The 25,092-nt window shown below is 44.3% G+C and overlaps 1 protein-coding gene and 1 pseudogene across 1 annotated transcript in view; both read left to right on the top strand.

The window, feature by feature from the left end:
• Nucleotides 1-9,107, top strand: part of LOC119321265 — a 27,427-nt pseudogene extending 18,320 nt beyond the window's left edge.
• A 2,159-nt stretch (nucleotides 9,108-11,266) lies between these two features.
• Nucleotides 11,267-25,092, top strand: part of LOC119326524 (fatty acid desaturase DES2-like) — a 16,176-nt gene continuing 2,350 nt past the window's right edge. The window contains exons 1-3 of the mRNA XM_037600159.1: nucleotides 11,267-11,478; nucleotides 11,782-11,877; nucleotides 21,295-22,033. Of these exons, the coding sequence (XP_037456056.1) occupies nucleotides 11,267-11,478; nucleotides 11,782-11,877; nucleotides 21,295-22,033 (1,047 nt within the window). The remainder of the gene's footprint in view (nucleotides 11,479-11,781; nucleotides 11,878-21,294; nucleotides 22,034-25,092) is intronic.

The following is a 25,092-nucleotide window of genomic DNA, read 5'->3' as shown; positions in this document are numbered from 1 at the left end:
TCTTTTCAAGTGCTTTGCCATGACTCGCACGCTCATCTTGGTTGAGCCTATTTTTAAGTTGCCTCTTTTACATGTTGCTCAACCATGTGTTTGTTTCAAGTGCTAGGCTTTGTTTCATATATGCTCACTTGCACTTGTTGTGAGTTTCTATTGATTTTGGGGGAGTGACGATCCTATTTTGTGCCCATTGTATTCAAATACAAATATTCTTATTTGTGCACAAATCATGGGGAGCTTCTCTAGTTTCTTTAGAACACTCCTATGCTCATATCATAATATCTTTTATTCATGTGGCTCATAGGATCTTTTGTCTAGTTGGTTCAATTGGTATATTTTGTTTGCTTGCTTCAATTGGTATCCTTTGATTGCCTGATTGCTTGTGTCTCTCTTTGATTTATCTTTGTGGCATATCTTTCTTTAGCAATCTTTGTGCCTCAATATAGTTTGTCTTCCTCCAAGTATTTAACTTTGGATATGTGTATGGAATTCCACTCTCTTGTTGAGAAATACACAATTTATGGAGGAACACAATTTATATTGGCCTTCTAAGCTTTTCATCCATTTTGGCAATCGATGCCAATGGGGGAGAAGTTTCAGAGAGTTTTGTGGAGAACTTTACAGAGTTATTTCTTCTTGCTTTGGTTTTGTTCCTAATCATTTGCATCTCTTACACATGCATCATTGGTTGTTGCATTGCATGTTGATGCATAATTCCTTATATAAACTCTCTTGAAAGCGATTGTCATCAGTTACCAAAACAGGGGAGATTGAAATGACATGTTGTGCCCCCATGTGTGGTTTTGGTAATTGATGACATTCTCTATGGACTAATGGTTACATTGAGTTAGATTTAAAGGATTTGTCCATAGGCGTTTCTTGAAGTCCATGTGTTGGTTTCAAGGAGTTTATGAGTTGACCAAGGTGCTATTAAGGAATTATCCAAAGATTGGTCATGTGAGTGTTGAGCTTATTGCAAGCATGTCTTGAAGAAGAAGATGTGTGATCATTCATGTTTACCTTCCAGAGATCATCCAAATGAAGAGAGTTGGAAAGTTTCTGGGTTGATCAAGACTAAGTCAAGAGTGAATCAAGTTGATCAACACGCAAAGCGTACAAGATGTACCGAGAGGGATCAAGTGATCCGATGGTATGAGGAAGATCTCATACAACCCATGGAGGATAACATCAAGTGGTGATCGTCATCAAGATTGGGGTGTGCAAGTTCAAGTGGAGCATCACGAAGAGATCATCCTTGAAGCTTGCCGTCCATTGTAGTGGCAATGGACTTTTGAAGATGTGCCGAGGAGTGGCTCACCCATAGTGGAATATGGGGGAGCAATCATCTAGTCTTCTTCGAGCCAATGCAATTAAGAAATGTGGTCCAACTTGAGGGAGTCAAGACCGTCATCATCTAGATCAAGTGGACTATGTGCAAGGCAAAGGTTTGTCCTTGATAGGTTTTCTATTTTACCAGTCTCATGGTGTTAGTTGGAAGACCGGATTATAGGATTGATAGCCGTCCTATCAAGGGGGGCTCTCGAGTGAGTAGCTTGATCGTATTGTTCGGTGAGAGCTCCAACCATTGCATTCTTGGAATCATCATATTTCGTGGTTCTTGTTTGGATTTTCTCTTTGTGAGGTTTTAGAGCATGTGGTTATCTTCATGACATGCTCTAGTTCACCGAAAACTGGTTTCATATGCATCTTCTTTTGTGTTTTTGATGTTGGAGTTTTTGCCTGTCTTATTTGAGAAAGGGTTCTCACCATTTTATTTTGGATATTTTCTCAATTGCTATTTCTTGCTTTCTATCAAGATTGCGTTTGCTCTTGTCAATAGCTTTCCAACAAACTTGATTTCGTCGAATTCGGAGCTCGTATGTGAAAGTTATGGCTGTTTTGATCTTACCTGTTTTACTTAGACCGGTTGTACCGCTTCTTACACCAGTTGTACTGGCTGACCGGTACTACCGGTGTTTGGGGCTGTTTACCGCTCCAGAGTTAGTCCAATGGTTGTGCCGGCCATGTACCGCTCCACCACCCGACTAGTTTCTGTTTTGGAGAGGTTCTTGGGCGGTTGTTGGCCGATTTTACCGGTTAGTTCATTTTTAACCGGTACTATCGGTGCCACGGGCGGTTGTACCTCTTAGTGCTTTTCCTACATGTAGCTTTTATCTCTTCTTTGACCGGTTGTACCGGTACTTACACCGGTTGTATCGGTGCTACTGTTTTTTGCACATAAGGGGCAGATTCATGGGGACCTATAAAAGGGGATCTTCTTCCCCATTGGAGCCTATCCTTTGAGCTCATGTTCTTCCCCCACTATTGACCTTCTTCGAGATGGCTATATCTCAATCCCTCCATGGTTTCTTGCTAGTTTTTGGGGAAAATAGAGAGGAGATCTAGATCCACATTTCCACCAATCACTTTCTCCTCTATGTGAGTGGAACCCCTTGGATGTAGATCTTGGAGTTCTTGGTCTTCTCCTTCTTGTTCTTCCTCTCACTTTCCTCCCTAGCATTAGTTGCTTTGGTGGGATTTGGGAGAGAAGGACTTGGGCACTCCGTGTGCCCTTGCCACTGCATTTGGTGCATCGGTTTGAGTTCTCCACGGTGATACGTGGAAGTTACAAGTTGAGAAGCTTATTAATTACTCTTGGGGTTCTTGGTACCCTTGAGCTTGTTCCTCTTGGTGCTTGGGCGCCCTAGACGGTTGGTGGTGTTCGGAGCTTAATCATTGTGGTGTAAAGCTTCGAACAAGTGTCGGGGTCTTCAATTAGGTTGTGGAGATCACGCCGAGCAATTTGACGGGTTCCGGTGACCGTCCCCAAGGGTTGCCAAAGCGTACGGGTTCGGTGACCGCCCCCAAGGGTTGCCATTTGTACGGGTTTGGTGACCGCCCTCAAGGGTCCCTTAGTGGAATCACAGCATCTTGCATTGTGCGAGGGCGTGAGGAGATTACGGTGGCCCTAGTGGCTTCTTGGAGAGCATTGTGCCTCCACACCGCTCCAAACGGAGATTAGCATCTGCAAGGGTGTGAACTTCAGGATACATCATCGTCTCCGCGTGCCTCGGTTATCTCTTACCCGAGCCCTTTACTTATGCACTTTACTTTGTGATAGCCATATTGTTTCATGTCATATATCCATAAGTTGTTGGTGCACATAGGTGAGCCTAGTTGTTGTAGGTTTTGTGCTTGATAAATTAACTGGTAGGTTTATTCTGCATTTGTTCAAGCCTAAACCGTAATTATTTTAAAGCGCCTATTCACCCCCCTCTAGGCGACATCCATGATCTTTCAGAATGCAAAACTAAAAAAATAGATAGGTAACCCAAAAACAATAGAGCAATGACCTTATATTAGCGGATATGCAACATACCCCGCATGAAGATGGAGGTTATAATAGTAGTGATTGTAAAATAATGATCTGCATCTTGAGTTGTTCATTATGCCATTCACACCATAACATTAAGAATCTTAGAACTGCTTCTGAGGTCCACGATACATATACCTTTGAGCAAATTAGGAAGATAATTATGTAGACAAAAGCAGGAAGGGGTTCCAAGCTCGCCATGGTGGTCGTTGGGTTGGTCTGTAGATGAGGCGTGGAGAGCACTACCACCAAATTGAGTGTATCAATGCTTTGGAATTGATGACCTTCCCACTTCACGATGAAGCACATCGCTAGTTCGAACTCCCTGGTCGCCGCCATAAGGGCCATGAAAACTTCCCGCGCTGCCTGCTCTATATGCCCCTTAAGTTGATGCCGCCGGCCATTGCCTTGCCGTGGAGAGTGAGAGATGAGTCGGGTAGCGTGGTGGTGGGTTAGTGGCGCTGCAGAGGAGGCTAAGCAAGAATCTTTGCGAACGCCGAGCCGAGTTGAACAAGCGCCGCACGGAACGGATCCCCGGCGCTAGCACCATAGACCGGTAGAGGCGAGGCTCAGCGATTGGCACAACGGCGCAGAGGGGAGGGCGCGGGGAGGAGCGAAGGTGGACGCGGAACTGGGTGTGGCGCGGCATCAAAGTGGAGGCGGGCGCGGTGGCGGAGGCGGCAACACTGTGGAAGGCGGATGCAGAAGGGGATTTGGGATTCAGGGAGCGGCTAGTGGATAGGCTGAAAAAAGAGAAGAGAACCGACGTGTGGTCAAACCGACTAAAGCCCATATCCACTTACAGGTGGGCCCACGAGCGCGGCTAGAAGCCTTGATCAACCACAACGTTGTAATTCTTGGGAGCTTAGAAACTGTAGAGATGGGGATAGTTTCATTTTATTGATTTTCTTTACTTTTCTTTTAGTATATAAGTATAGGGCGATAGAAGGCTATAGAAAGGATAAGTTTCTATGTTCTATTATGTTACACATAGTTGCATAATATTATTTTCCTTTTTATTTTTTGGTTATTTAATTTAGTTTTCATATAAGGGGAGAAAAAGGGTGGAAGAACAGGCCAGCTAGGCCTTTGGATCCAGATCGAATCGTGGAGATCTATCTGATTGAACACCGAAATTTTTTAGACATCTCACATGTGGTGGCGGACATAAAAATAAAATAGAGGGCGTGGCCTTGAAAATCAGCTAATTTTTACATAGGAAAAAATTTTATTTTCCAAAATTCCGGGCACACCCGCTAGGCAGGCCACTGCTAACACGTAGTCGCCCCTTTTTTCATTGTCTTTCCTCTTTGAGGTAATATCAATGCTCTTAATTCGTTTCTCCTTAAAAAGATTTTTTTAGTTTTGTTTTACTTTTAGTGTTAATTTTGCTCCATCCCACAGCCAAAAGGTTGATGATGAGAACGTCATGTCTGTGGTGCATGTTCTGCACGCATGTGGACATGTTTACGTGCGTGTGTTGTCTGCATGTGTGGCTCTTGCGTCACGGCCTACCAGCTTTTTAATTTGCACTAGCAAGCAGAAGGCGCGGTGGCACGCTGCGCCCTTCGTGAAGCAGGTGTACGTGGCTGCATAGTTTTTTTTATGAAAAAAAATGATGATAGTGGGTAAGCGAGATGGCAGTTGCAAGCTAATTTAAAATAGATAAATACCGAAAGGTATCAAAAAACACATGGTTACAAACGCTTAGCTATATATCTTAAACGATCCAGTCAAAAATGTTCCTAACAAAATAGTCACAGTTTGAAAATTCTCTGGTACAACCAAAAGTTGTACAAAATGAAGCTTCCTTCGAACCAAACAAAAAATGCTCTAGTCTTTACTTCTAATGGAGTAGTTGGTAGTCTCACTTTCAGGTTTTTTTTCGTCCCACTTACCATGGTTTTTTTTGGTACCTCCTCCCACCTTCACTGGTTTTTTCGTCCCCTCCCCCCACTTCATCGGTTTATTTTCGCTTCACCCTCTCACACACCGAAAAAACTGAACGGATCAGAACTTTCCATACTAACACAAATTATTTAGTAATGTCTTTATGTAAAAGAATCAATCACAATCAATTTCTAAAGATCAAATCTAAATTATATAATCTTCATAACGTTTGTTTCCTTCCGAATCAGGTCCATAACTTTCCTTCCTTGTTTGGGCAGAAACTGTTTGGTAGCAGAGATTAGGAAGCTTCCTATGAGCGTAGTAATAGGAAGTATTCTTTTTCTTGATGATTCGTTTCCATGCATGATGATAGTAAATTAGGCCAACATTCACCACTATTTATCAACGTCGTCAATCGTGTCCATTCCTACCAGTTTTAAGGAAATCCACTCGCTACGTCTTTTTTAAGGGGATCCGCTCGCTACATCGTCGTGGCACGTTATTTTCACAAGCAATTCCCCTAAAAAAACACAGCGCCCTACCTCGACTTCCCTACCTGGACGCTGCCGCCGCCGCCCACCGATCTCGCCGCCTCCCGGCGATCCCCTCCTCCCTCCCGCAGCTCGAATGACCCACTATTTTGGCCACGAGTACCGCCTGCCTCTTTGCCCATGCGTCGCCCCTCCTCTTCACCATAGCCACGAGCACCATCCGAGGCGGAGCCGCGGCGCCTCCACAGATGCGGCAGAGACACCATATCCAGTGGAGACGGCGGTGTAAATCTTCTCCTACTCTGCTCCTTCCCCTGGTTACCGGCCTGCTCCACCTCCCCTCTGCTTCGTGTGGATCTGCTCATGTGCAGCAGTAAACTTTATTTAGGTAGAACTATTCTTCTAGGCCTTTTTTTGTTACTTACAAATTAACTTTTTGAGCCAATGCTTACGGCATGAAGTATTACCTAGAGTTCCTTAATCAATCTGCTTGTCCATCGTTTCATTTGGTTCAATTACTATCAGCAAGAACGCATTGTGGAACCGTTAGCTTATGAATGTGTGCTCTTCCTGCAATAATAACATTTGCAATGTAAGGGCCGAGGCACACCCATGCATCAGGATGATGTGCACCACGTGGGAAGTAATACTAATATGGCCTAAGTGGATAATGAAATATCCAAAGATACACTTGACTGGATGAATTTTTTTCTCTGGAATTGTTCCTCATGATGCGCAGATGTAGATGCTATATTTTTAAAATTTCAAATCACCTATGCATGCCAATGTGATTCTTATCCTTTTCATTAGACAGTGTGTTCCCATCAATCCATCCATGCACCGAACCGATTTTTTTTTACTCTGTTGAGGTTGCAATTACGAACGAGTAGCATATGTATGCACTGAACTACTTGCATAAGACAGTGAAATACTTCTTACTCGCGTGAGTGGAATTTTGGAATAGAGAAAGAACATACAACAGAGATCACGTAAAACAAGTTTGATAGGTCCATTGCATCGCACGAGCATTTTTGCTATATGTACTAACAGGTTCTATTTATTTCCTTTGATCGGTCAACACTCCTATGTCCTACGTAGGTAAGAAGGAAAGAAAACCTAATGGTACAGCCGGGCAAAACAGTCAACGGCGAGCTTCATCGCCGCGTACGCGTCGTAGTACCTGGCCATCACCGGTTGGGGCATCGAGGACTTAATGCTGGTGAAGAAGGCGTGGGTATTGGTAGAGCTCCAAGAAGCTGCCCTTCGTGCTGCCCGTTGTCTTCAGCATCGGTCCCCGGGTGACCACCCTGGAACTCGGCGACGCTACCAAGGCGACACGGTCCGGGTTGGTTCGGTCCCTCATCGAGCCACCATTTGGACCGGCCAACCACCACCGACGTCAACGTGCTGGGGCAGCAGCGAGGTGGGCTGCGTGTGCGGGTGCTGTGGCGAGGTAGTGGACATGCGGGAGCGCCAGCGATGAGGTCGGTGATGTGCCGCGGAAAGTGCACGGCTGTTAGCCATGAACCTTCCGTAGCAGCTTTCTTCACGAGCCCATGTTTTTTTTATGTTCGGGCCTTGCCATAATTAGCGGATTAACCATGAAAAAAAACATGACGTTCGGTTTGTTGTCAAATGGTGCTGTGATTTTCGGATCAAGCCATGTTTCTCTTGTACTTCCTATTTCCTGTTCGACTGAATAGAAGTGCAGAAAGTGAACACACCAACACGACTGAAAGCAGTCATATTCAGTTATAGAGGTATACATTTATACAAGATATACACAGGCAGGTGCGGCCAGTAACCCAACTAAGTCCTGAGCTGACCTTGCTAATCCTTTACTCGCGATAAAGACGCAGACGATAAGGAAAGGTTGTTACGGAGAGAGCAATGGGAGAGAGAGAATCACGTGGCGGAAGGTGGACCTGAACATATGCTTCAACAAAGAAAACAACAGCGTAGGATCATGGTGCGTGATTATAGGCGGAGGCTATTAAATCTCACGTGGAAATCACGGCTGAGCGATTCTCGCACGATCAGAAGTTCACATCCAATCGACCGTTTCCCCAGTTGATGGCTTGCATGTGTGCTGTGCTAAAACGGTCGCTGCCATGGTAGCGAAACCCATAGCTAGAACGCTGCCAGCGCCAAGTTGAGAACTTGAGATCGTCAGTGGTGCATGCACGACAGGGGCGGCGAGAGGCTATGGTTGATGGGGAGGAGAGAAAAGAAGGAGAGGGGAAGCTTGGGGACATGGTAGTTTACCCGGGGGCTGCCGGTCGGCATGCTAAGAACGAATGGCGGCGATAGTGACATTTTTTCTCAGTCATCTTGGTCGGACCGGTTGAACACCAGACTGGATCGGACCGACAATTTTCTAGGCCGATTTTAGCAGACCAGATCGTCCATTTTCTCTAACAAGCCAGGACCAAGCGTGTCAAACACCGATTGAGCCATGAGCGGTACGTCCAACCCTGCCCACCGTCGAAGCGAAGCTCCTACTCCACGTGAAGTTGATCGCGCTGTTGCACTCGTACGGTAGGAGCCACGGGCACGACATGGTGAAGGGCTAAAGGGCTGATCGAGGGTGAGACCCGGATGCTGGTGGCGCAGCTGACCATGGACGAGATCTTCACCTGCACCAAAAAGTTCAAGCAGGAGGTGTTCAGCAACGTGCAGAAGGAGCTGGACCAATTCGGCCTCTTCATCTACAATGCCACCGTGAAGCAGCTGGTGGACGTGCCGGGGCATGAGTACTTCTCCTACCTCAGCGAGAAGACACAACATGAGGCAGCGAGCAGGGCCAAGGTGGATGTTTGTGGAGTGGGATGGCCTCACGTGCCAGAACGCCGCCAAGGTGGACGCCGAGAACAAGGTGCTCTTTGTGCGGCAGCAGGGCGAGGCGCTCAAGGAGAAGGCCAAGGTCAAGGCGGAGGTGTGGGTGTTTGAAAACAGTAGGAAGGCCGACAACGCCGCCTCAATGACCGACCTTGCCATGAAGGATTGAAGGGGAAGGCTGGGACTAGCAGGCCAAGGTCTCCGAGGTTGAGGCCACCAAGGTTGTCGCCATCCGCGATGCTGAGCTGCAGATGGAGGTTAAGACGAAGAACGTGCTCTGCCAAACTGACAAGCTCAAGGTTGAGCAGCTCAGCAAGTCCACAGTACACTACGACACACAGGTTGGTTATGCAATAAGCATGTATAAAAATATAGTACTAGGGACAAGAGAAAATCATACTTATTGACCTCAGCATTTTATATTTTGTAGGTTCAAGAATCGAACACGCTTCTTCTACAGCTGGCAGAAGGCGGCGGATACGACATTGTATAAGAAGATGAAGGCGGCGGTGAGGTGAAGCGGCCTAGCAGAAACACATGCATGTCTCGATATGGGAGGAAAGGGAGGGAGATAAGGTGAGGGTTAGCGGTGCAACATGCCACACGAGGAAAGGGGTGAAGAGATGACATTGAGGAGGGAAATGAGCTTGGTCCATGGCATGGGTCAGAGTAGAGGAAGGTTGATCCATGGTTTGGCCAAAGGGGTGATGAGCGAGGAAGAAGTAGAAGCCCCCCTCGCATATCTTGGTGTGTGAGCAAGTCTGTCGAGGTGGAAGAAGCCTGTCATTTCATGACGGCGTCGGTGACCTTGGCGTGATGTTGTTCGTCGGTTTGTGGGCGGATCAGGCAACCGTCTGGTCTCTCGACCCCCCCCCCCCCTCACTAATTTTGGTGAGAAGAGGGGAGGGATGAAAGGGTGGAGGGGTGGGATATGAGGTCGCCGATTCTGTTGGTTGTGGGGGCGAGGGCGGAGAGAGGAGAGTGAGCGACGCCGGTGAAGTCTATGTATCTAGAGAGGGAGGGGAACAAGAGAGTGAGTGGTGCGGAGAGGGAGTGGATAGAGTGCGGTCGTGCGGGAGAGGACACCAAGTCGTATAGGAGGGGTATAATGGGAATATCAAAAAAATAAAGCTTTATTTATACCTGTACACTATATATTTAGAATAGCATAAAATATTTTCTCAATAAATTACTTAAAAATATCCAAGAAATTAGAGATGACCGACTATCACTGTATAAAGGGGAAATCCGTTCTTTGCTCGTGAAGAAATGTAACATAGTTTTTTATGGGCAATATACCACATACCCTAAATAGTAGATATTTTCATGAGAATAACCATCAACATGTGATTTAGAGGTGAGCCTAAAATTATTAAAATTGGGATGCCACTCAATCTACTAGAAACTGCTCATTTCTAGCATTTGTCCATAGAATATATATTTTCCATACCACCATCATAAAAAAATTATTCTAATCTTTGTTTATATTAGAATACCTTTGTAGGTCATAAAAACTGATGGATTTGATTGTGCTTCGGAGATGTCAACTGACAAAGACCCTGATGTAACGATGATGAAGGGGGATAAGAATTCAACGAGTTTTACACAACCAAAAGAGGTGCATGCAAATAATTGTTCTTCTTTGTATGTATGTTGCACATGATATAATACTCAAAAGGTATATTTCTACATATATTTAATTTGGTAGAATATGAGAGATGAAGATGGATTATGTCGGGGTTAAAAAAACATTCAGAGGGTTTTTGGGGCGACGTCATTGGAAGGGGACAAAAATTCACCATGTTTTATACAACAAAAAGATGTGCAAGTGATGATATCCCACAACAACGACGCACTCAAAATAAAGCAAACCGGCTGGAATTACGATAAATGTTTATGGCAACATTTATTCCCAACTGGTATTCCGATGAGTAAATATTTTAAAAGCCCGTAGCAACGCACGGGCGTTCTACTAGTACACATTTTAAAGATCACATTGTATGGATAGTATCCCATCCTGCAAAAGATGAAAATTGTATTAGTGAATGAAGCAAGATGTGCCCATGGTAATCCGAACCAAATAAAATGAGGGCAAAGTAAAATGTGGCAAACGATCTAAATAGCTGCTGAGCATATGAACTTTCTCTCCATATATCCGATACGGTATAAGTAGTCAAGGAAATGTAAAAAATATATTTGAGTTTAATACAAAAACAAAAAACCAAAATGATAGCAGTGAATGGATGAACGAAGAAGGGTCGTCACATGAAATCGAAGGTTGTCAGGATGTTCTTTGCCACTCGTCACTTCAGTTCAGCTGAATGTTCCTCCTTATATCTGCTACAAATAAATCACAAAAATAAAATGAGAAGACACAAGTCAGGTTCCAGTAAATTCTTGTGGCTAGCGTATGAACTCATAGTTAATAACTAATATCCATTTAGTCTGAATTAAGACAATTAATATTACATAAAAAATTGAATAAAAATTGTGCCTATACCATCTTCTTGGAACTACTTTGGCCGCGTGAACAACTTGATACCATGGTGCCCAAAAAACACCTACCAGTTTGTAATGAAAACGTTTCACGCGGTCGGGGTAAACAGGCATGGTAGAATTGTTAGTGGCAGCTAGGCGAAGTAAGGGCCCAACCGAAGCCGATGCCAACAGTGGCACCATGAAAGGTGGAGAAGGGCAGCGTGAAGCTAGAGCACAACATGGCTGCGAGCTTGTCCACTGTCGGCTGTTGGTCAGAAATAGGTGTTGCTGCCTTGGACCATGGGAAGAGAACCACCAGCAGGGCGAGGAGCACGTCCACCCAGCTTGCATCATCCTTGAGCCCGATGTCCTCATGTCCTGCAGTCCGGAGGCTAACCTACCAGACCACGTGTGTGCTCGTCGCCTTCCTTGCTATTGTGTGGCTACACATTAGGTGGAGCGTTGATGACCTCGATGGCGTTGGCTGATGGTCAGGGGTCACTTGTGAGGGCACATGCGTAGCGGTGTTGCGGTTCTCTTGGTGGTGCATGGCCCGCCTCAACGGTTGCTGCCGCCGCGCTTGAGATCAAGATAGCTAGGGTTGGGGAAGGAGGTACTTCTGAGGGCCGCACTGAAGGCGAAGGTGGCCTACCCCATCGTAACCAAGGATAGAAGGTAGAGGAGGGGAGGAGGTACAGTGGGGATGAAGTGCAGAGGAGGAGGTGACAATGCTGGCAATTTTTTGGATGAAAATTGGAACGGGATAGGGGAGAGGAAGGTGCAGCGGAAAGAGAAAGAAACCGAGAGGCGGTGAGCGTGGGATTGCTACTTCTTGAGCTTGTGTTGATTTTTCCCTTGAAAAGGAAATGGTGATGCAGCAAAGTAGAGATAAGTATTTCTCTCAGTTAAGAACCAAGGTATCAATCCAGTAGGAGGCACAAGCAAGTCCCCAATATATGCACCTGCACAAACTAATAAACACTTGCACACAATGCGAGAAAGGGGTTGTCAATCCCTTCACGGTCACGAACAAGAGTGAGATCTGATAGAGATAGGTTTAAAAGATAAATAAAAGAGCAAACTAAAGTAAATATAAATAAATTGCAGCAAGGTATTTTTGGGTTTTTTGATTTATAGATCTGAAAATATATGATGGAAAATAGACCCGGGGGGCATAGGTTTCACCAGAGACTTCTCTCTTGAAAGAAAACATATGGCGAGTAAACAAATTACTATCGATCAATTGATAGAAAAGCGCATAGTTATGACGATATCTAAGGCAATGATCATGAATATAAGCATCATGTCATGACAAGTAGACCGAAACGATTCTGCATCTACTACTATTACTCCAAACCAAGGTTGTCAGAATCGCGATTTTGAATTGGATCGGAGCTCTGATGGTAGGATCGCAAATCATAGAATCTTCACTATCAAGATCGTAAAAATGTAGATTCTATGAACTAAAATCATAGAATCAGAGGGGTTATTTTGGATCGTGAAGCCGTAGAATCGTATAACAGAATCGCGATTCTGACAATCTTGCTCCAAACATCGACCGCTATCCAGCATGCATCTAGAGTATTAAGTTCATAAGAACAGAGTAATGCTTTAAGTAAGATGCCAGGATATAGAGGGATAAACTCAAGCAATATGATATAAACCCAACTTTTTATCCTTGATGGCAACAGTACAATACGTGCCTCGCTACCCCTTCTGTCACTAGATGAGGACACTCCAAGATTGAACACAAAACTAAGCACCTATAGTTGGCCAAACCAAACCGATAGCGAGGGGTTTATCTTAACCAAACTAGATTGGAGTTGGCCAAACCAAATTGATAGTTCAAAGAGAAATACAAAGATATCTTAACCATGCATAAAAGAGTTCCGAGAAGACTCAAATAATATTCATAGATAAACTGATCATAAATCCACAATTCATCGGACCTGGACAAACACACCACAAAAGGTATTACATCAGATAGATCTCCAAGAACATCGAGGAGAACATTGTATTGAAGATCAAAGAGAGAGAAGAAGCCATCTAGCTACTAGCTATGGACCCATAGGTCTATGGTAAACTACTCACGCTTCATCGGAAGCGCAACAAGGTTGATGTAGAGGCCCTCCGTGATCGAATCCCCCTCCGGTAGGGTGCCGGAAAAGTCCACAAGATGGGATCTCACGGGAACAGAGGCTTGCGGCAGTGGAAAAAAGTATTTTCGTGGATTCTTATGATGTTTAGGGAATATTTGGGAATTTATAGATGTGGAATTAGGGTTGAAGGACACCAGAGGGGCCCACAAGCCGTCAGGGTGCCCCCCTAGGGCACGCCCTCGAGGCTTGTGGCCTTCTCGGGACTCTTCTGGCCCTCTCTCTAAGTCAAGTAGGTGTCTTCTGGTCCAAGAAAAATCATCGTAAAGTTTTATATCGTTTGGACTTTTTTGATATCCTTTTCCGTAAAACTCAAAAACAAGGGAAAAAACAGAAACTGGCTCTAGGCTCTTGGTTAATAAGTTAGTCCCAAAAATAATATAAAATAACATATTAATGCATATAAGACATCCAAAATAGATAATATAATAGCATGGAACAATCAAAAATTATAGATATGTTGGAGACGTATCAAGCATTCCCAAGCTTAATTCCTGCTTGTCCTCGAGTAGGTAAATGATAAAAACAGATTTTTTGATGTGGAACGCTACCTAATTTATTTCTCAATGCAACTTTCTTTATTGTGGCATGAATATTTAGATCCATAAGATTCAAAACAAAAGTTTAATATTGACATAAAAACAACAATACTTCAAGCATACTAATAAAGAAATCATGTCTTCTCAAAATAACATGGCTAAAGAAAGTTATTCCTACAAAATCATATAGTCTGACTATGCTCCATCTTCATCACACAAAGTATTTCATCATGCACAACCCCGGTGTTAGTCAAGAAATTGTTTCATACTTTTAGTGTTCTCAAACTTTTTCAACTTTCACGCAATACATGAGCGTGAGCCATGAATATAGCACTATAGGTGGAATAGAATATGGTGGTTGTGGAGAAGACAAAAAGAAGGAGAAAGTCTCACATCAACTAGGAAAATTAATGGGCTATGGAGATGCCCATCAATTGATATCGATGCTAGTGAGTAGGGATTGCCATGCAACGGATGCACTAGAGCTATAAGTGTATGAAAGCTCAAAAAAAAACTAAGTGGTTGTGCATCCAACTTGCTTGCTCACGAAGACCTAGAGCAATTGAGGAAGCCCATCATTGGAATATACAAGCCAAGTTATATAATGAAAAATTCCCACTAGTATATGAAAGTGACAAAATAGGAGGCTCTCTATAATGAAGATCATGGTGCTACTTTGAAGCACAAGTGTGGAAAAACGATAAACATTGTCCCTTCTCTCATTTCTCTCATTTTTTGTTTGGGCTTCTAGGCCTATTTTTTTATTTGGGCTTCTGTGGCCTCTTTTATTTTTTATAAAGTCCGGAGACTAATCCCAACTTGTGAGGGAATCATAGCTTCCATGATCCTTTCCTCACATGGGACAGTGCTCTAATAATGATGATCATCACACTTTTATTTACTTACAACTCAAGAATTAAAACTCGATATTAGAACAAAAGATGACTCTATATGAATGCCTCTGGCGGTGTACCGGGATGTGCTATGATCAAGAGTGAAATGTATAAAAAATATGAACGATAGCCTTGCCACAAATACTATGCCAACTACATGATCATGGAAAGCAATATGACAATGATGCTATGTGTCATAATAAACGGAACGGTGGAAGTTGCATGGCAATATATCTCGGAACGACCATGGAAATGCCATAATAGGTAAGTACAGTGGCCGTTTTGAGGAAGGGTATATAGTGGGTTTAATGCACCGGCGAAAGTTGCACGGTACTAGAGAGGCTAGAAATGGTGGAAGGGTGACCCATGGACTCAACATTAGTCATAAAGAACTCATATACTTATTGCAAAAAAATATTAGCCATCAAAACAAAGTACTACGCGCATGCTCCTAGGGGAGAGGTTGGTAGGAGTTAAGCATCGCGCGCTCCCGACCTCCACACAAAGGATGACAATCAAATAATAAATCATGCTCTGATTTCATCACATAACGGTTCACCATATGTGCATGCTACGGGAATCACAACTTTAACACAAGTATTTCTACTAATCCGCAATTACTCACTAGCATGACTCTAATATCAACATCTTTATATCTCAAAACAATCATAAGGAATCAAACTTCTCATAGTATTCAATGCACTTTATATGAAAGTTTTTATTATATCTCTCTTGGATGCCCATCATATTAGGACTAAATTCATAACCTAAACAAATTACCATGCTGTTTAAAGACTCTCAAAATAATGCAAGTGAAGCATGAGAGTTCATCAATTTCTATAAAATAAAGCCACCACCGTGCTCTAAAAAGATATAAGTGAAGCACTAGAGCAAACTACCTAGCTCAAGAGATATAAGTGAAGCACATAGAGTATTCTAATAAATTCATGATTAATGTGTGTCCCTCTCAAAAGGTGTGTACAACAAATATAATTGTGGTAAACTAAAAAGCAAAGAATCATATCATACAAGACGCTCCAAGCAAAACACATATCATGTGGTGAATAAAAATATAGCCTCAAGTAAATTCACCGATGCATCGAAGATGAAAGAGGGGATCCCATCCGGGGCATCCCGAAGCTTAGATGCTTGGTTGTACTTGAATATTACCTTGGGGTGCCTTGGGCATCCCCAAGCTTAGGCTCTTGCTCCTCCTTATTCCGTTGTCCATCAAATCTTTACCAACTTCACAACACAAAACTCAACAGAAAACTCGTAAGCTCCGTTAGTATAATAAAATAAATCACCACTTTTGGTACTGTTGTGAACTCATTCTCAAGTTATATTGGTGTTATATCTACTTTATTCCAACCTCTCCATGGTTCATTGGTTCATACTCCCCATACTACCCATAGATTCATCAAAATAAGCAACAGCACATAGAAAACAAAATCTGTCAAAAACAAAATAGTCTGTAGTAATATGGAAACTTCGTATACTTCTGTAACTCCAAAAATTCTGAAACTTAGGACAACCTAGGAAATTTGCATATCAATCTTGTGTAGAAAAATCAGGATTTTATCACGATTCTGTGAATTTTAGAAATCCTGCTACTGAACGCAAAAGTTTCTGTTTTTCAGCAAGACCAAATCAACCATCACCATAGACCATCCCAAAGGTCTTACTTGGCTCAAACACTAATTAAAACACTAAAACACAATTACTACAAAGGTAATAATGTGTATTTATTGAAGAATAGTAGCAAAAACAAAAACACAACAATAAAAAATGGGTAATAAAAATTGGGTTGCCTCCCAACAAGCGATATTGTTTTACGCCCCTAGCTAGGCATAAAACATAGACCTAGGTATTATCATCTTTCGTATGCAAACCATAAGTAGCCCTCATAATAGATTCATATTGAAACTTAATTTTCTTTCTTGGGAAGTGTTCCATGTCCTTCCTTAACGGAAATTGAAATCTAATGTTTCCTTCTTTCATATCAATAATTGCACCAATCGTTCTAAGGAAAGGTTTACCAAGAATAATAGGACATGTAGGATTGCAATCTATATCAAGCACAATAAAATCTACGGGCACATAATTCCTATTTACAACAATAAGAACATCATTAACCCTTCACGTAGGTTTCTTAATAGTGGAATCCTCTAGATGCAAATTCAAAGAACAATCATCCAATTTATGGAAACCTAGCACATCACATAAAGTTTTTGAAATCATGGAAACGCTAGCATCCAAATCACACAAATCATTGCACTCGTAATCTTTAATGTTAATCTCAATAGTAAGTTCCCACTCATCATAAAGCTTTCTAGGGATAGAAACTTCCAACTCAAGTTTTTCTTCAAAAGATTTCATCATAGCATCAATGATATGTTCAGTAAAAGCTTTATTTTGATTATAAGCATGAGGTGCATTTAACATGGATTTAAACAAGGAAATACAATCTATCAAAGAACAATCATCATAATTAAAGTCCTTGAAATCCAAAAGAGTGGGTTCATTGCTACCTAAAGTTTTGACCTCTCCAATCCCACTTTTGTCAATTTTTCTTTAAGATCTTTAAACTCCAAATTATTGGGATGCCTTCTAGCTAAAGTTGACTCATCACTAGTCCCATTTTATCAAGATTTATATTATAAAACAAAGATTCAATAGGAGTCACACCAATTACTTTAAGATCTTCATCATTATTATCACAAGAAATAGAAGAATACGCTTTTACAAACCAATCTCGCTTAGCACGCATCCTAGCGGTTCTTTCTTTACATTTATCCATAGAAATTCTAATAGCTTTTAGAGACTCATTAATATCAATCTTGGGTGGCTTAGATCTAATTTTTAAATAATCAATCTCAAGAGAAATCTTATCAACGTTCCTAGCCAAATCATCAATCTTAAGCAATTTTTCTTCTACCATAACACTGAAAATCTTTTAAGAATTAATGAAATCTTTAATATTATTCTCAATATCAGTAGGTATTTTATTATAATTTCCATAAGAATTGTTGTAGGAATTACCATAATTATTAGAGGAATTACTAGGAAACATCCTAGGGTTGAAATTACCTCTATATGCGTTATTACCAAAATTGTTCCTACCAACAAAATTCACATCCATAGATTCATTATTATTCTCAATCAAAGTGGACAAAGGCATATCATTAGGATCAATAAGAGCACTCTTACTAGCAAACAATTTAATAAGTTTATCCATCTTTCCACTCAAAGTATTAATTTCTTCAATTGCATGCACTTTTTTACTATTGAAAGATCTTTCAGTATACCATTGAGAGTAATTTGCCATAATATTATCTAGGAGTTTAGTAGCTTCTGCTACTGTAATTTCTATAAAAGTACCTCCCGCGGCGGAATCTAAAAGATTTCTAGATGCAAAATTCAATCCGGCTTAAATTTTTTGTATGATCATCCATAAACTTAAACCATGAGTAGGGAAACTTCTTATCATCAATTTCATCCTCTCCCATGATTGTGCAGCATGTTCATGATCAAGTTGCTTAGAATTCATTATATCGTTCCTAGGGGAGATGATCTTAGCGGGAGGAAAATACTTGGAAATAAAAGCATCTTTACACTTATTCCATGAATCAATACTATTTTTAGGCAAAAATGAAAACCAAGTTTTAGCACGATCTCGTAGTGAGAATGGAAATAGCTTAAATTTAACAATATCATTATCGACATCTTTTTTCTTTTGCATATCACACAACTCAACAAAAGTATTTAGATGAGATGCGACATCTTCACTAGGAAAACCGGAAAATTGATCTTTCAAAACAATATTCAACAAAGCGGCATTAATTTCATAAGATTCCGCACTAGTGGCGGGAGCCATAGGAGTACTACTAAAATCACTATTATTAGTGTTGGAAAAATCACATAATTTGATATTTTCTTGTGACATCGTGACAAAGCAAGCAATCTAGCACACAAGCAAACGAAAAGACGAACGAAAGAAGGGCGAATAAAAAGGCAAATATTTTTGTGTTTTTCTGAAAACATTTTAGAAGGGAGGAAGAGGAAAACGAGAGGCAAATGGCAAATAATATAAGTGTAAGAGATGAGATTTTATGATGGGTACTTGGTAAGCTTGATGTAGAACCTCCCCGGCAATGGCGCCAAAAATTCTTCCTGTTACTTCTTAAGCTTGCGTTGATTTTTCCCTTGAAGAGGAAAGGGTGATACAGCAAAGTAGAGATAAGTATTTCACTCAGTTAAGAACCAAGGTATCAATCCAGTAGGAGGCACAAGCAAGTCCCCAATATTTGCACCTGCACAAATTAACAAACACTTGCACACAACGCGAAAAAGAGGTTGTCAATCCCTTCACGGCCACGAACAAGAGTGAGATCTGATAGATATAGGTTTAAAAGATAAATAAAAGAGCAAACTAAAGTAAATATAAATAAACTACAGCAAGGTATTTTTGGGTTATTTGGTTTATAGATCTGAAAATATATGATGAAAAATAGACCCAGGGGCCATAGGTTTCACTAGAGACTTCTCTCTTGAAAGAAAACATACGTGGGTAAACAAATTACTGTTGAGCAATTGATAGAAAAGCACATAGTTATCACGATATCTAAGACAATGATCATGAATATAGGCATCACGTCCGTGACAAGTAGACCGAAACGATTCTGCATCTACTATTATTACTGTACACATCGACCGCTATTCAGCATGCATCTAGAGTACTAAGTTCAAAAGAACAGAGTAACACTTTAAGTAAGATGACATGATGTAGAGGGATAAACTGAAGGAATACAACATAAATCCCATCTTTTTATCCTTGATGGCAACAATACAATACATGCCTCGCTACCCCTTCTGTCACTGGTTGAGGACACCGCAAGATTGAACCCAAAGCTAAGCACTAAGAAAAACCAATCTAGTTAGCCAAACCAAACCGATAGTTCGAAGAGAAATACAAAGATATCTTAATCACGTATAAAAAAGTTCAGAGAAGACTCAAATAATATTCATAGATAAACTGATCAAAAATCCACAATTCATCGGATATCGACAAACACACCGCAAAAAGGTATTACATCGGGTAGATCTCCAAGAACATCGAGGAGGACATTGTATTGAAGAGCAAAGAGAGAGAAGAAACCATGTAGCTACTAGCTATGGACCCGTAGGTCTGTGGTAAACTACTCACGCTTGATCGAAAGGGCAGCAAGGTTGATGTAGAGGCCCTCCGTGAATCCCCCTCCGGCAGGGTGCCGGAAAAGTCCCCAAGATGGGATCTCACGGGAACAGAGGCTTACGGTGGCGGAAAGGTATTTTCGTGGATACTTCTAATGTTTGGGGAATATTTGGAAATTTTTAGAGCTGAAATTAGGGTTGGAGGACACCCGAGGGGCCCACAAGCCCTCAGGGCGCCCCCCCCCCGGGCGCGCCCTTGGGACTCTTCTGACCCTCTCTCCAAGTCACTTAGGTGTCTTCTGGTCCAAAAAAAATCATCATAAAGTTTTATTCTGTTTGGACTCCGTTTGGTATTTTTCTGTAAAATTTAAAAACAAGAAAAAACAAAAACTAACACTGGGCTCTGGTTAATAAGTTAGTTCCGAAAATAATATAAAATAACATATTAACACATATAAGACATCCAAAACAGATAATATAGTAGCATGAAGTAATAAAAAATTATAGATATGAGACTTATCAAGGACCGGGGGCGAGATATTTCTGAAAGTGAAATTGACCATCATAGTTCTAAGACATCTCCACGTATTTTCTCAACAGATGCAACAATAAAAAGGAGAACAAAGAAAATCCAAAGCTTATGTGTGTACACGTGCAATGTGAAACGCATCTGATGTGGGCTAGCTTTAGCCACTTTATTTTTTTTATTTTTTTGAACATCAGTACAGACACAAGCGCTCATATACACGCGCATACACTCACCCCTATGAACGCACATACGCACACCCTACCCCTATGGGCACCTTCGAAAGACTGAGCCGGCATATCATCTTGAGATTTACGAAGTCACCGTAAGCGCCTCGTCGTCGACGGGAACGTCTCCTCCCACTGAAAGCGCATCGCCGGAAATTCTGAAATAAATCCAGGAATAAATGCGAGCACCAAGATTTAAACCCTGGTGGGCTGGGGATACCACAGTCCCTCTAACTATCCAACCACAGGTTGATTCGCCTTTAACCACTTTAATTAATTCTTGTTTATATGCTTGCTTTGAGATGAATACGTGGGGTGGTACAGAAAAAAAGTGACTGAACCTAAAATTAAATTCAGTCTTCTCGGCTATAGCCGGTCCCGTCAAACATACTCTTTATTTTGACAATGTCTGTGGTGCAACTTTGACTGAAGCTCAATTGAATTCCTGTTGAGTGTCAAACAGACACTCCTTATTTTTGTGGCAAGACAGATATAGCGCAGCCTCATTCATACTCCCTCCATCCCATAATATCATCGTTCTTGAAATGAATGATATATATATATATATATATATATATATATATATATATATATATATATATATATATATATATATATATATATATATATATATATATATATATATGCCCTCATAGACACTGACTGATCACCAGTGGTGGTGGTTGTTGTCAGCAGCATCATGGGTGCCGGAGGCAGGATGGCGGAGAAGGAGCGGGAGAAGCAGGAACTGCTCGGCCGCACGGGAGCCGGCACGGCCTTCCAGCGCTCACCGATGGACAAGCCGCCGTTTACGCTGGGCCAGATCAAGATGGCAATCCCGCCTCACTGCTTCCAGCGCTCCCTGGTCAAGTCCTCCTCCTACTTGGTCCATGACCTCGTCATCGTCGCGGCGCTCCTGTACGCCGCGCTGGTCTGGATCCCAGCCCTCCCAGGCATGCTTCAGCTGGGCGCCTGGCCGCTCTACTGGGTCGCGCAGGGCTGCATCATGTTCGGCGTCTGGGTGATCGCGCATGAGTGCGGCCACCACGCCTTCTCTGACTACCCGCTGCTCGACGATATCGTCGGCCTGGTGCTCCACTCATGGCTGCTCGTCCCCTACTTCTCGTGGAAGCACAGCCACCGCCGCCACTACTCCAACACCGGGTCGCTGGAGCGTGACGAGGTGTTCGTCCCAAGGCCGAAAGAGGCGCTGCCGTGGTACACCCCCTATATCCACGACAACCCCGTCGTCCATGTGGTGCTCATCGTCGTGCAGCTCACCCTTGGGTGGTATATGTACCTGCCGCTCAACACCTGGGGCCGCCCGTACCCGCGCTTCGCCTGCCATTTCGACCCCTACAGCCCGATCTACAACGACCGGGAGCGCGCCCAGATTTTCATCTCAGACGTCGGCGTGCTGGCCGTGTCGTTCGTGTAGAAGGACAAGATATGGGCTGTGCAATCTCGATGTATTGATCAGTGCACCAGACATGTATATATAAGTACAGAGGTGCGCCACAACCTCAACTATACAAAGGAAATAGGAGGTGGGCCCTACACACAAATATACACGTACACAATATACTCAACACCCCCCGCAGTCGAAGCGGCGCCAGTGACGCAAAGACTGGAACGGAAGTCCTCGAAGGTAGAAGTTGGCAGTCCCTTCGTCATCACATCGGCGAACTGCTGAGCGGTCGGCACATGGAGAACCCGCATACGTCCAAGAGCCACCTACTCATGCACAAAGTGAATGTCCATCTCGATGTGTTTAGTCCGGCGATGATGAACCGGGTTGGCGGAGAGGTACACCGCAGAAACGTTGTTACAGTAGACAACCGTAGCCTGGGAGACGTCGTGATGCAGCTCCTGAAGTAGCTGTCGTAGCCAGGTGCACTCGGTGACAGCGTTGGACACAGCTCGGTACTCAGCCTCCGCGCTGGAGCGTGTAACCGTGGGTTATCGCTTGGACGACCATGAGACGAGTGAAGGACCGAGGTAGACGCAGTAGCCAGAGGTGGACTGACAAGTATCAAGGCAGCCAGCCTAGTCTGCATCGGAGTAGGCCACCATCTCCAGAGAAGTAGACGCCGTGAGTGTCAACCCGAGGGCCATCGTGCAGCGGATGTAGCAAAGGATTCGCTTCACGAGAGTCCAATGAGAGTCACGAGGGGCGTGCATGTGGAGACACACCTGCTGAACAACATACTGAAGATCCGGTCTGGTGAGAGTCAAATACTGTAGAGCGCCGACAATAGACCGGTAGAAAGGAGCATCCGACGCAGGCGATCCCTCAAGAGCAGAGACCTTGGCCTTCGTGTCAATAGGAGTAGCAATAGGGTGACAGTTGAGCATGCCAGCACGCTCAAGAAGCTCATGTGCATACTTCTGCTGATGAAGAAAGAAACCGTCCGGACGCCGAACGACCTCAATGCCAAGGAAATAATGTAGAGTACCCAGGTCCTTGATAGCAAACTCGTCACGCAGCCGGAGAGTAATCTGCTGAAGAACAGCTGCGGAGGAGGCGTCGTCGAGGCAGCCGGTGTCGGGGCCGACGAAGCGGCCGACGTCAGGGCCGACGAGGTAGCCAGCGTCGGGGCTAGCGAAGGGGCCGGCGTCGGGGCCGGCGAGGTAGCCGGCGAGGGGGCCGGCATCAGGGCCGACAAGGTGGCTGGCGTCGAGGCCGCGGAAGAGGCGGCCGAGCCTGCAGCGTCCGATCCCGCGGCGCCTGAGTCGGGGGCGGCGGGTGAAGGTGGGGCGACGGCTGCACCGTCAAAGCCGGCCGAGGAGGCCGAGGGGGCGGGCACCAGCGTGAGGGCGCGAGGACCGCCAAAGCCCGGAGGCGGTCCACGGGCCAGGCGGGACCGTCCGCCTAAAGTCGTCGAAGAGCCGCTGGTGGCCGACGGTGACGAGACGACAAGGGGTACCTGCTGCTGAAATGGAAACACCATCTCATCAAAGTAAACGTGTCGGGAGGTGAAAACCCGATGGGAGACGGGATCATAGCAGCGATAGCCCTTGGCGTTAGGTGGGTAGCTGAGAAAGATGCAGGCGACGGAGTGGGGTGCAAGCTTATGAGGTGCAGTAGCGGTGATGCTAGGGTACAAAGGCAGCCAAAGATGCGAAGCCCATCATAAGAGGGCGGTGCACCGAAGAGGAGATGATGAGGTGTAAAGTTCCCGCGAGTACGACATGGGCGGATGTTGATGAGGAGAGAAGCGGTGGCGAGAGCGTCAGGCCAAAAGCGCGGAGGCACATTGGCATGAAAGAGAAGAGTCCTAACACAGTCATTGAGAGTGCGAAGGATGCGCTCAGCACGACCGTTCTGCTGCGAGGTGTACGGGCAAGTGAGACGAAAAATCGTGCCATGTGTGGTGAGAATATTACGGACTGCGAGGTTGTCAAACTCCTTCCCGTTATCTGTATGCAACGCAAGAATGGGACGACCAAACTGCGTGAGAACATAAGAATAGAAAGCGGCGAGAGTGTATACAACATCCGACTTGCGGCGCAACGGGAAGGTCCACACATAATGCAAAAAATCGTCAAGTATGACAAGATAATAAAGAAAGCCCGTATTACTGGCAACAGGAGATGTCCAAACATCACTATGAATTAACTCAAACGGGTACGATGCAACAAAAGAAGAAGCCCTAAACGTAAGACGAGCATGTTTGCCGAGGCGACATGCATGACACGAGTGATCCTCGTTCTTATTACACGTGAAAGAAAAACTCCGAAGTATGTGGCGAAGGGTCGCAGGATTAGGATGACCCAAGCGAGCATGCCAAAGATCCACTCCAGTGGCGAGAGCGACATGGGCGGCGTAAGTAGTGGAGGTGGCGGAGTGAACCGGGTAGAGCTCATCGGGGCTGTCACATCGGTGGAGCACCATCCGCGTGCGAGCGTCCTTAACAGAAAAACCACATTCGTCAAATTCAACGGTAACCGGATTTTCACGTGTAAGAGAACGAACAGAAACAAGATTTTTAATAAGTTCAGGAGAAACTAGAATATTAGACATGGATATAGGAGTGGAGTTAGACCGAAAATATGTATGACCAATATGAGTGATAGGAAGGGAAGAGCCGTCACCGACGGTGATGCGGTTGGAGGTGTGGACAGGATGGGCGGTGTGGAGGTTACCGGGGTATGCCGCCATATGAGCGGTGGCGCCACTGTCCATGTACCGATCGCCGCCGCCGGTGTAGCTGGACGGGTAAGGAGCGTTGTGGAGAGCCGCCAGGAGGGCCGGGTCCCACGGTGTCGGCGGGAGAGGCGGCGCGGCCGTCAGGGGCAGCAGCAGCGGCCCACCTGGCGGCGGCTGCTGACCATAGGGCGCCGCGTAGGGCTGCGGCGCGGTGTAGTACGCCTAGTGTGGCTGAGGCCGGGTGCCGAGAATGCCCGGGGCAGGGGCCCGGCTAACCGGCATGGAGTAGGCCGGCGTACCACGGGACCGGCTGAGAAGCCTGCTGCGGTGGGCGGGGCGCT

Source organism: Triticum dicoccoides, chromosome 6B (assembly GCF_002162155.2).
Source record: "Triticum dicoccoides isolate Atlit2015 ecotype Zavitan chromosome 6B, WEW_v2.0, whole genome shotgun sequence".
In the NCBI taxonomy this organism is placed as follows: Eukaryota; Viridiplantae; Streptophyta; class Magnoliopsida; order Poales; family Poaceae; genus Triticum; species Triticum dicoccoides.
Note: the sequence above shows the minus strand (reverse complement) of the source record. Positions and strands in the feature narration are given on the sequence as shown.